The sequence below is a fragment of the Mirounga leonina genome, unplaced genomic scaffold (genome assembly GCF_011800145.1).
Source record: "Mirounga leonina isolate KUSES-001 unplaced genomic scaffold, KU_Mleo_1.0 Mir_150, whole genome shotgun sequence".
Lineage (NCBI taxonomy): Eukaryota > Metazoa > Chordata > Mammalia > Carnivora > Phocidae > Mirounga > Mirounga leonina.
The window spans coordinates 7,924,165-7,936,263 of NW_023270374.1; the positions used below are offsets into that span (position 1 = coordinate 7,924,165).

At 48.2% G+C, this 12,099-nt stretch overlaps 1 protein-coding gene across 1 annotated transcript in view; it reads left to right on the forward strand.

Moving 5' to 3' along the window:
* The first annotated feature begins 242 nt into the window (after window positions 1-242).
* BFSP1 (beaded filament structural protein 1) overlaps window positions 243-12,099 on the forward strand; it is a 38,089-nt gene continuing 26,232 nt past the window's right edge. The window contains exons 1-2 of the mRNA XM_035005802.1: window positions 243-616; window positions 5,805-5,865. Of these exons, the coding sequence (XP_034861693.1) occupies window positions 243-616; window positions 5,805-5,865 (435 nt within the window). The remainder of the gene's footprint in view (window positions 617-5,804; window positions 5,866-12,099) is intronic.

Genomic DNA, 12,099 nt, shown 5'->3' on the forward strand with positions numbered 1-12,099 from the left:
TGCCCAATTTAACCTTCCAACCCCCAGAGCTGTATGGTCCCCTAATCCGGCGCACAAAAGCAGGCCCGCTGCTCTTTTATTCTTCCGGAGGCTGGGCGCAGTGTTGAGCTCAACAGCTGACCAGCTCTGGAACGTCCCAGCAGCGTGCCGGCGGGGGGCCCCCGATGTTTATTTAGCCGCCAGCCGCCTCGGCGCACGGCCTCCGGGAGCCGGCTTCGCGCGCGCTCGCCCGCACAGGAGCCATGTACCGGCGCAGCTATGTCTTCCAGACCCGCAAGGAGCAGTACGAGCTCGCCGACGAGACGACGCGCGCCGCCGAGCCCGACAGCATGGTGGAGGGCCGGGCGGGGGCGCCCAGCCTGGCAGCGCTGCAGGGCCTCGGCGAGCGCGTGGCCGCCCACGTCCAGCGAGCCCGCGCGCTCGAGCAGCGCCACGCCGTCCTCCGGCGGCAGCTGGACGCTTTCCAGCGCCTGGGCGAGCCGACCGGCCCGGAGGACGCCCTGGCCCGCCACGTCGAGAGCAACCACCAGCGCACCCGGGACCTGGCGGCCGAGCGCGCGCGGCTGGAGCGCCAGGGCGCGGAGGCGCAGCGCGCGCTCGACGAGTTCCGCAGCAAGTAAGCGGCGGCCGCGCGCGCGCGGGGGGCGGGGTGGGGGGGGGAACGGAGGCAGGGCGTGGGCGGTCGCCTGGCGACCCAGGACCTCGTCCCCGCAGGGGCCGCGCGCACGCGCGGTGCCTCTCCCTCACCCGGGACCCCTTCCCTTCCGATGGCACTTCGCAGTTTGCATGAAGTGGTATCATGTACTTGTAATGTGCTTTAAAATTTCGGTCTAATTTACATGCAATAAAATGCACAGGTTTGGGGGCGCCTGGCTCTCTCAGTTGGTAGAGCATGCCACTCTGGATCTGGGGGTTGTAAGTTCGAGCCCCACCTTGGGCGTAGAGAATACTTAAAATTAAAATCTTTTTAAAAATGTAAAGGTGTTAAGTGCATAGTTCAATGAGTTTTGACAATGTATGTACCCATGTAACTACCCAAACAAGCAGGGTATTTCCACCACCCCAGAAAGTTCTCTCCTGTCCTTTCCCAGTCACCCTGCACCCCTCCCCCACGAAAAACCTGGAGGCACCCAGTGTTCTGATTACTGTCACCATAGATTAATTTTGTGTGTTCTGGAATTTCACAAAAATGGAATCTTACAGATGTGCTCTTATATGTCTGGATCCTTTTGCACAGCACAGTGTTTTTGAGATGTATCCATGTTATTTGATCCTCACAGCCTTATCCTGTAATAGACGGTACTGCACCTGTTTTGCAGATGAGGAAACTAAGGCTTCGATAGTGTCAAGATTTGGGGCAATGTCACTCAGCTAGTGCCTTGCTGCACTGGGATGGAGTTCAGGTCCTGGGCATGCTAAGTCTAATCATCTTTACTGCATCACAGCTGCTACCTGGACATTATTTCAATGTGTGTCCTCTAGCGTCTTGCTACTTGAAGTGTGGTCCATGGACCAGCAGCATTGCCATCACCCAGGAGCTGGTTAGAAATGGAGTTAAGCTTGAAATTTCAGAAACCTTGGTCCAGAGCATGGTCCCGTTTTCCACAGAATGAATAAGATGATAAGATCACCTGAAGAACTTAAAAAGAAAAAAAGATGCTCAGCAATTTGCCACCATCCTCCCAGGTTATAAATGCATGTGCTCTTTTACTCTGCAGGGGCCACCTCAAGGAATTCATTCTTTGGTGCTCCAGCAAGTATAAAATGGCATGCCCGTATTGCAGTGTGATCTGCAATAGCAAAAGCCTGGCACGAACCTAAATGCCTATTCATAGATAGTCAGGTTATCAAATTGTGCTTCATTTATGCAATGGAATGCTACGCAATTGTAAAACAAGGGAATAGTGTGTTACTATCATTTACTTTAAAAAGAAGGGGGAGAAGAGCAGAATTTTTTGCTTGCATAAGGAAAAAGAGAACACAAGCAGACACATGCAAAAACCTAATGACACTGGTTACATGTGGAGGACCAGGGAGTAGGAACTGGGCAATGAGAGCAGAGGAGACTTTTAATGGAACAGTTTTTTATGTAATTAAAAAAATTTGTCTAACCACATAAGAGATTTATTCATTTAAAAGTTATATAAATTAATTTAAAAATACAGATGGCCAGGCCCCACCCTGGAACTCAGGTGTGGCCCAGAAATGTTAAGTTTTATGAGCTCCACTGGTAATTCCAGTGAAAAGCCAGGTTTGGGGACCCCTGGTCTAGGGTAGCCAGAGGGTCTTCTGCAAACATGCTCTATGTCTGAGTCCCACATTCTTAATCTGAATCATGGGCAGGTTATTCAACAAAATGTACTGAGCATGTTTATCAGATCATACTCACTGAGCATGTTTATCAGATCATACTCATTGATTTCATTCCTTTTTATTTTTTAAGATTTATTTATTTGAGAAAGAGAGAAAGCGAAAAAACAGAGCAGGAGTGGAGGGGGAGGGGAAGGGGCAAGGGCAAGGGCAGAGGGAGAGGGAGAAGCAGATTCCCTGATGAGCAAGGAGCCCAATGCAGGGCTTGATCCCAGGACCCTGGAATCATGACTGGAGCTGAAGACAGACGTGTAACCGACTGAGCCACCCAGGCGCCCCTCATTGATTTCATTCCTATTTCATTCTGGGTTTGATCCATAGAAACAGATTTGGAGCTGGAAGAAGGGATCTGGAAATCCACCTGTTATCGCCCTTCATGGGAAAACTGAGGCTTGGAGAGGGCCTGTGGGTGGCAGGACTTGAATTCGGGTTTTCTCACTCTATACTTTCTAGAATACTGTGTCTTGGAGAGGATCCATTCTTGGATTCCTGTGGAGTGAGACCTAGAGATAGGATCTCATTCAAATGAAGCGCGTGTTTTCTAAAGCAAAGGGAAGCGTGCACTGGTTCAGACACCAAGGGCAGCTCCATGGGCCAGCAGGAAACCCTGGATCCCAAAATGGTCTTTACCTAGGCATTAGGCCCCAGTGATTTGGCTGGGTGGGCATGACTCCCTTGAGCCCCTCATTGAAGGAGTGGCCATGTTGAGTTTTCCTTGTCTTTTCCTAATTTCACTTGGTTCTGAGTTAGATGTCATAGCTATGTCTTCATAGCTGTCCCTTCCAGCTCTGTGATATATTTAGTAATTCCCGTTAATTTATTCCCTCCCATTGCCCCCTTGGAGATACTTTGATATTCTGACTGAGGTATTGGGATTTGAAAATGATTATGAAAATCATACCCATCCACAAGCATGGGTACACACTTACACCAAGTTTGGTTTACATCCCAGAGGTGAGCTGATGGCTAACCAAAGCCAGGTGAAAATAATGCAGAAGTAGGAGGGTATATGCAGCCTTGGTAGGCATATTCTCTACTTGGATAGTTGAATAATTTCAAAATCAGGTTTTCAGCACATCAGACAAAGACTAAATAAAACAAGAATGAAATAAAAACAAATAAAACTACCAAAATATATTGATGAATACAGTCAATTGTCTAAATTGTTAAAAACCAAAAATAATTATGTAAAACAATCAAATAATTGAAGCCAAAGTGTTTTTTCACTTTATGAATTCTTATCATGAATTCTTTATAATGAAATCACTTGTCTATAATATCTAGACTTGTCTTCACAGCGTGAAAACTACCCACGATAACATGTTACTGCATTATTTATCAAACATGTTTTTAAGCTACAGAAATTCGTAGATGTTTCTAGCAGGAAAGAGCAATGAGAAAATTTGGAATTTGTTCACAGTTTTATTCTCAAAGCTAACTATTAGCTATTAAAAAATAATTTCTGGCTCCATTAGAGCCACACACAAAAGAAACTGCTAAATGTGACATCCTGGTGGGAAACGTAAAGCTTTGCCTACTGGTTATAACAGCTTCTTAGGTGGCTTTAGACCTGGGAGCGTGCACAGTGCACATATTTCTAATTACTCTTCCCTGAAGTCAGGACTCTCTAATTCCGCTAGAAAACCAGCTGCATGGTTTTCTAGCACCTCTTTCAGTACTTGACTTGAGCCCATGGCATGGGTGTGCAAGGGCTCTGAAAGCTATGCTCTGTGGGTTGGGCTGAATGCTAATTAGGATTAGTTTCAACCACAAGTGGCATAAACTCCAAAGTGATATTGGCTTGACCAGGATGGATTTCTCTCTTGCGTAAGGTCTGGCCTAGCAAGCAGCTCAGCATGCCACTCTATAGTATTTGAGGCTTAGAAGTCTGTGCCTGGCCTTCAGGGAAGCAGCATCTATGTTTCAGGGGCAGGATGGAGGAAAGGATGCAGAAGGACATACCCACATCATCTCTTATCAAAGATATTTGGAGACTGCCACAGACTTATGCTTACATATTGGTCAAGACTTGGTCACATGGCCACACCTAGCTGCAAGGAAGGCTGGGAAATGTAGTTTTCCCTCTAGGCAGCCCTGTGCCCACCAAACATCAAGGGCTCTGACTCCTGGAAGAAGGCCAGAATGGATATTGGGGCCAACTTACAGGGAACAAGGGGGGAGTCATTTGGGAAGGGGACTTATCTCTTTCTTAAGGGGATAAAATTCCCCCTAGAGGGACACTCTTTGAACAGAATGATTTCTGGGGTTTCTTTGCCTCCTTGATCCCTATCATTTTCTACAAGTCCAGGGAGGAAGGTGACTAGGAGGAAAACTACACCCATTCCTAGTATCTGTTGCATTATCAATTTTGTTTAATTATGTTTAAATTTGGAGGGTCTCTCTGCTCTACCCAGGCAGCGTGGTGTGGCTATCAGGGCATAGTTTTTGGTGCTAGATTCAAGTGTGAGTCCTGACTCCATCCCTCCTTTAGTTTGGAGTCTTCCAGAAGCCAAGCCCGATCAAGGGGTTTGACGGCTGGTAGCTTATCTGGAAGGTGACCTCAAGGAGCAAGTTTGGGGAGTGAGGAAGTGAGGCAGGAGGGGAAGGCAGAAAACACCGAGTGCATTAGCCAGCAAATTAACATCGTGGGCACCTGGAGCTAGCGTGCCAGATGGAGAAACACTTCAGTTGTCCTAGCTGAGGGTGAGGGAGCCGGGCTATTTATGTACCCACTCACCTTCTGTCAGAGGTTGAGGGCTGCCCCAGGGGCACTGACTCTGCCCTGTCCAGCCTGCCCTGCCCACTGGCCCAGAGCAGGCCTTTGGTGTGCAGGGGCGAGGGCACAGAGATGAGGGTGAAGTGGCCGGGGCAGCTGCCCGAGGTCAAGGCCAGTTTCTCAGCCTCAGTTTCCTTATCTTTCACCTGGGGAGCAATGATAACTGCTCTCTTCCAGGGTTTTGTAAGGATTAAATGGCATAATCCAGAAACACTGACACATGTGGATAAGTACAAGAGTACAGACAACCGAAACAAGGTCAGGTTAAGGGCGTTTGTTGCAGGTCATGTAGGGCAGCCTCTGTGCCACTGCAGTGCTTGGGTTAGGGGTGTGTGGAGATACAATTCCTTCATCCTTGAGCTGGCTGGGTGGGGGGGATGGGCCTCCAGGCTGGGGGACTCCTGTTCCATTCACCGTTCCCCGGTAGCCCTGTCTGTGGGGGCCACAGCAGCACTCTGCGCATGCGCCAGGCTGTGGCAGAGGTTGGGGCGCCAAGGGCTCGGCAGTGCCGCCTTAGCTACTATTTTAACCTTAGGGACCTCTCCTTAAAGAGACGGCATAGTACTCATCTCAGATGAAACTTAAGCGCTGATTGTGTGATCATCACGTATGGAATCACGGAAGTTGTCCAACTTTTGCTTATGTGTCCCATTTGCAGGTATGAAAACGAATGTGAATGTCAACTGCTCCTAAAAGAAATGCTGGAACGGCTTAACAAGGTGAGCTGAATACGAACTTGAGTTTGAGTCCAGACTTGAGTTTGAGAATGGAACTTAGTGACTGAAATGAGTGTCACACACCTTCTCTCTGTGTCCTTTTAGGGTTCACCTATTTCTTTTGCTGTCACTCTCTTTCTTGATTCATAATTTTCAAGTAAGTCTTTGTGTGAACTCACACACCCAAGACACACAATTCTCTCCCGCAACACACGGGGTCTCACGAGAGAACCCTAGATGTTAAGCTTAATGGGTTGTCCTAGGCTATTCAAACATGGCGGCATTACAATACCAGCTCTGGTTGTGTCGTTCAGATGTGCTGGTTCCAAACACACCAAACTGAAGAAACTTGCTTTGGGCAGTGGTTATTGGGATGCAAGGATGTCTACTCTGTTGGCTGAGAGTCTCGAGATTGCTCTTCTGCAGGAGAACTCTCAGAGAATAGAGGAAGAAATTTCCACTTCCCTTCAGGCTCTCCCTTCTCAGAGTCTGGAGAGTAGCCATGTGGGGGCCACCAGGGATTCTGAGCTTCTTGCTGGAGACCCTCCTGCAGAGTCCTGCGGGGTTGTCCTTTGCAGGGAATTTCCTTCTTCAGATCCTCCATCATCATCCTAATTGATTGGATTTTCTGCTCTAGCCAGGGGAACTCGACTACCAGATGGAATAATCCCAGATCTCAGAGGTTGGACAAAAGCAGGGATGGCAGATAGCTGTCATTTCAGAGCTCAAATGTCCGAGCAGAAAGACCCATGGAGACTATTTCATCGAAGGGTTGCTTATAAAGGGCACATGGGTGATTGTCCCCTTTCCCTCCCTTCCACACCTGTAATTCCTCATCAGAATTACTGATCAAACAGAGCACCTTTCCCTGCCATGCCCAGATGTGGCCTTAGGATTCTTCACGTGGAGCTCCAGGCAACCACTACAGATAGTCGGCATTGGCTCAGGATGTTTGCCAGTCCCTGGCTTTGTCCAACCTCTGCTGTCTAGGATTAGTCTGCTAACTGGTGGGAATGTTAGAACCATAACCTAGGGAAACCGAATTTTGTTTTGTCTATGTTATTTACCACATGATGCTCCTATGCCCTTCCCTGTGTGAGCATATGATGTATCATTCAAACCAGGACACTGTGTGGAAGGAGGTACTGTCAGTAATAATCAAGGTCAATTAGTAGAAACTGGGATTGTCTCAGGCCAGCCACTGTGTGAACACCCCAGATAGAAACACAGAGGTGGAGGTGAGAGTGTGCTTAGGAGAGCCCTCAGTGCCCAGACTCAGTGATTGGTCTTGTATTGGTTTGGGCCATGATGGCCCCAAGCCTGTTAAAAGTTGAGCTGGGATTTGGGTGTTATTAGCATCAGACATCACCCTGTTGTTCTGCTGATACTCGTAGCTCATCCCCATTCTTGTTTTGGGTGGTGATCCCGGCTGCCAGATGGGGCCGCCATCTTGTCCACAGACCACTGCTTTCAGGGACATAGGTGCCTTACACTGTTCACTTAGATGCCAGTTTAGCAGCCCCTCCCCAACACCACCACATTTTGCTTTGTGAGTATTTGTCCTCACTGAAAGCAGGGGTCCCTCTGGACTTATTTTATGGTTGTCGCTCATGCAGTCCCATCACGGGCACTCTTCATAGAGGAGGGAGAAAGAGTGTAGTCCCTCTTTTTAGCTTTGGTGGGAAGTAACACTGGATTTAAAAACAAGCTCCAGGGCGGCTGGGTGGCTCAGTTGGTTAAGCGACTGCCTTCAGCTCAGGTCATGATCCTGGAGTCCCGGGATTGAGTCCCGCATTAGGCTCCCTGCTCAGCGAGGAGCCTGCTTCTCCCTCTGACCCTCCCCCGTCTCATGTACTCTCTCTCATTCTCGCTCTCTCAAATAAATAAATAAATCTTTAAAAAAAAAAACAAAAAAAAAAACCCAACAAGCTCCAGCCTTCTGTTGTCGTTCTCTTATTACAAAAGCAAGACATATTTGCAGGTAGAAAAATAAGGTATTGGAGATAAGGCCAGGGAAGGGAAAGGCCTCCCTTTGTGTATATTGTGACAGACAGTGAGGACAATTGGAGTATCAGTGCCATGAGAATGTTACAGAAGTTCTGGGGAAAGATGCTACCAGGAACTCGGGCCAGAGCCGGTGCAGGGCATCGGCGTGGCTCTTCCCTGGGCCAGGGGAAAGACACTTCTGCTCACAAGCGAGTGTCCAGTCCAAAAACGGAGAGCAGCCCAATAATAGGACCCTTCATGCCACTATCGAGTATCTATGAGACTTTGGGGGAATTTCCTTATCTCTCTGAGCTGCGGCTTCTTCCATCTCTGAAGTAGGAGCAGTAATGGTTGCCACCACCATGGAGTGGATGTCTATCGACATGCACAGTAAGAATGAAGTGACATAATAGTGTCTGTGACTTGCCTGTCACAACTATTATTACAGAGCCCTTGATGTGATGGATGCCAGCTTCGTTTCCCCAGAGTGTGGGATTCATGACTCTGGTGGAGTGGGAGGTGATTTTAGATGGCGCATGAAGGAATAATTTTCTAGCAGCTGTGAATTTATTTTCATGATTACCTCTTCTCGATAGCAGGTGACATCAAAAAGTTCCTTTTTGAAGGCATATAAGTAGATGAAGCAATTTGAGGAAAAATACCGAGTGACTAATAACACAGGTGGCGCCTGGTTGTAGCAGAAATCATGAGCACTGCATATGATGCGGGGAGTTGGCCGTATCCACGCACCAGCTTGGAGCTTTGGCACATTTTTGTGGTTCTTTATTCTGCCCTCAGAAACGACCCCGTTCAACCCCTCTGTTGCCAGTGAGGAGCCTCACCCTTGGTGAGGTTCAGTGACTTTGGAGCCCAACAGCCCATCCTTGGCATGTGTGGTCAGAAGCCTTTTGTGCACATGGCTCATTCTCTGCCTCCCAAGGACAGTCGGGGAATCTCTGTCTCTCAGGAGGCAGACACAAGGCCAGAGTCCCTGGGTGAAGATGACCCCTGCACGCTTGACGTTGGTGCCCCATCCCTATCCTGTGGGCCACCCCTGAGGTCACACAGACATGCTGAGCACGCTGGCTGGCTTCCTGCATGTGTCTGGCTGATGCGCAGGAGGCGTAGCCTGGACGTGTGGGCCTTCGCACCCCGGGAGCAACCCTCGGCTGCTGAGGGGTGGGAGTAGGTGGATGAACTCCCCAGCTGCCCCACAGCTCATAGCAACAGTTCAGAGGTGAGTTCTACAGTCTCTCCAAGGGTCCTCAGCACTACTGAGGTGTGGCTGTCCACAGTGGTAACCTGCTCATTATACACCTTCCTTGCCTTTGTTCCTTTCCCTGGATCACTTCCTCCCTTCCAGAGCTTCCTGGAGTGAACAACATGTACCCAATCCTTGCTTCACAGGAACTCAAGGGGTTGGCCAGGGGAAGGCTGGACCTTCTTGTTCTCTGTCCATCGAGATGGTCACGTGAGAAGGTAGAAATGGAGGAGTACATTCACGTCTGGTTGGCTGGTCATATCAGTGATTTTGGCTGACAAATCTTTGAGTGCCTACCTACATCAGATCAACATGGTTTCGACTGTCAGCTCCATGTCAGTGCCCCTTTCCTTTGGTCTTGTGGAAGGGATTCATGCCTAGATGTGGCTGTGGAAAATGGGGTAGAGGAGAAACCACTGACCCAGTCTTTGAACCATGCTTGGAAAATATCACAATGTATGTTGACGGGAAGGATTGCTTCTGCTTTCACCAGACTGTCATCTGTTAATACTGCCCATGTCATTACATCTTCAGAACAGAGCTCCTGTATTTTTAACAGCCAAAAAATCTAAAGCAAGCCACTCTTTGCTAGGCACTTTGAAATAATATAAATGTCTCAACATACCACTTACATACTTTGGCCAAAGTTATTCAGATTTTAAGACTTTTGATGCAGTAAGAATTCTTGATGACTTTTAAGTGTCTGGGTTTGGCTAACCTCTGGGACTCGTTGTCTCTCTTTGAATATATGGTTATCAGTCCCAATAATGCCCAGTGTTGCTTATCTTAAGGAAACTATAAGGAGGCTTTAAGATTTCTCTCCTTTTTTCTTTAAAATCCCCAGAATTTTAAAATGATGTGGGTTCTAGTCAAATGCTTTCACTTAAAAACAATTTTTTAAGAAGTACCTAAAACTGCCATATATGCTTTTCCATGCAATTTGTGTATCTTCAGTGCATCCGGGGAAAGGGCAAGAAGCAAGGGCATTTGGGGAAGGGGCATGGAGCCTTTGTTTTCAGGGCTACAGGGCTTCATTTGCCTAAGAACAACTCTGAGGCTGGAGACGAACTTCCAGAACTTCCGGAATTCAGGATGGTGTTGGGGGTGGGGAGGCTGGAGAACAGAAGGGCAGAGGAGGAACCAGGAGGTATGCAGAGGGAGAGAAGGTGAGGCAGTGGGAAGACAGGGAGTAGAGCTCTAGAACAGACTCAGCACCGTCCTCCAGGCCAGCCTTAGCACTGGGAAGGAAAGCAAATCTACAATTTTTGGGAAGGTTTTTGACAACCAAGGTTGAAGTGTTTTTTAATTAAACCCTAATTAACTAGACATCTCAATGAACTTGAATACCCATTCTTGAGCAGCTGCTTAGATGCTGGATTTGAGGCTGGGTAAAGATATAGGCAGTTGGGTTTTTAGTGGGATTTCTGGTATCTCTGTAAATGGATTGGCAGGCTGATTCTTCAAAGGCACATTGGGCTCTAGTGACTTCTCTACTCTCTTTCTCAAAAAAATGGTTTAGATCAGTGATTCTGAAATCTCCGTGTGGACCAGCAGCACCTGGAGGGCATGTTACAATACAGACTCCTGGGTCCTGACCCCAGAAATTCTGACCCAGTAGGTCTGGGATCTGCCAGATATTTTGTACTCTGCATCATTTTACATTTCTCATTATCCCTAGCCGTCATTGACCACACTTTGAGAACCACGGGCCTAGATTGCCAACACATACAACATCAGGGTTGGAATGTTTTCTAAAATTAGACTGTTGACACAGAGTCTACATTTGGAAAAAATCTAGATGCTGCTGCTGGTAGAGCTTTTGAAAATGCAGCTGACAGCATCCAAAGCATAATAAAAACACAAGCGTCCACACATTCTGACTTCTGGTGCAAACAAAAGAGAGTACTCCCAATTGAATCCTCCCCCCCTCCCCCCGCAACTGTACATTCCAGGGGCACCTACTCACCTTCGCGAGTGTTGGGGTCAGTTTGTCAGATGATTGTCCTCAAAGCAAGAGAATGTGCTGCAGAAGCATCTGTGTAATCCCTATTTTAAGGATAAATATCGGCTGGCCTTTATTATCACCCATGAGTCGTTTTAAAGGCTTGGCTGTCACCTCTTAACTAGTAGAGAGAAGCCCGAGACAGACTCCAGTCCTGTTGTTTCCCATTAGCTTCCACTAACTAGTTGCATGACCCACTGGTCAGTCTGGCCTCAGCCTGTCCATCTGTAAGGAGAGACTCTAGTTTCTGGGCTGTGTTTCCCTCTCAGGGAAGAGGGCTGCTGGGGGCTTGGGGGGGCCTGGCCCCCTACCCTACTGCGATCATGTCCTTCCAGAAGCATGCCTCTGCTTTGCCCCTATACACTGGCATCCTGGGATATTTTGTTTGAAAGATGACACATGTAACTTAGGAAACATCTGAGGTCTAATGACCTAAAGGGTCCCTTCTATTTCTAAAATTGCGAGTGTTTGATCCCTTTAGAAGTCATGACACAGAGCGTCCTTGAAACCCTATTTCCAGTTCCTCAGCCTTGGTGATTATGGATTAATCGTGGATGAGTTTTTGGTAAAAATGAAGATGTTTGAGAATTCTCCACCTCGTTTCATCCTCAGCAATCTTAAGAGGGGTGTGGTGGGAGGGTGGGGATAAGGGTACTGGGGAGGGAGGGTAGAAGGCTATCCAGAAGGACTGGCTCAAGGTCTTTGACCAGCTCTGCCCCAAACTGAGCCATGCCCCTCCAAGGGGTGCCCCATCCACAGGGTTGAGAATCACTTCCACACAGACCACTGCTCCTGAAGGGAATGGAGCTGCATCCCCACACACTCTGACTGTCCTTCCCATCACTGGGGTCCTGGTAGGACTGTCGGTGAAGTGGATGGTCATGTGACCCATGTTGGCCATCACAGCACTCTCCCAGAAATGTGACTCAAGGGGACACAGAGGCGAATTCATTTGTAGCCGGTCATCCTGAGGGAAGAGCCATTACCT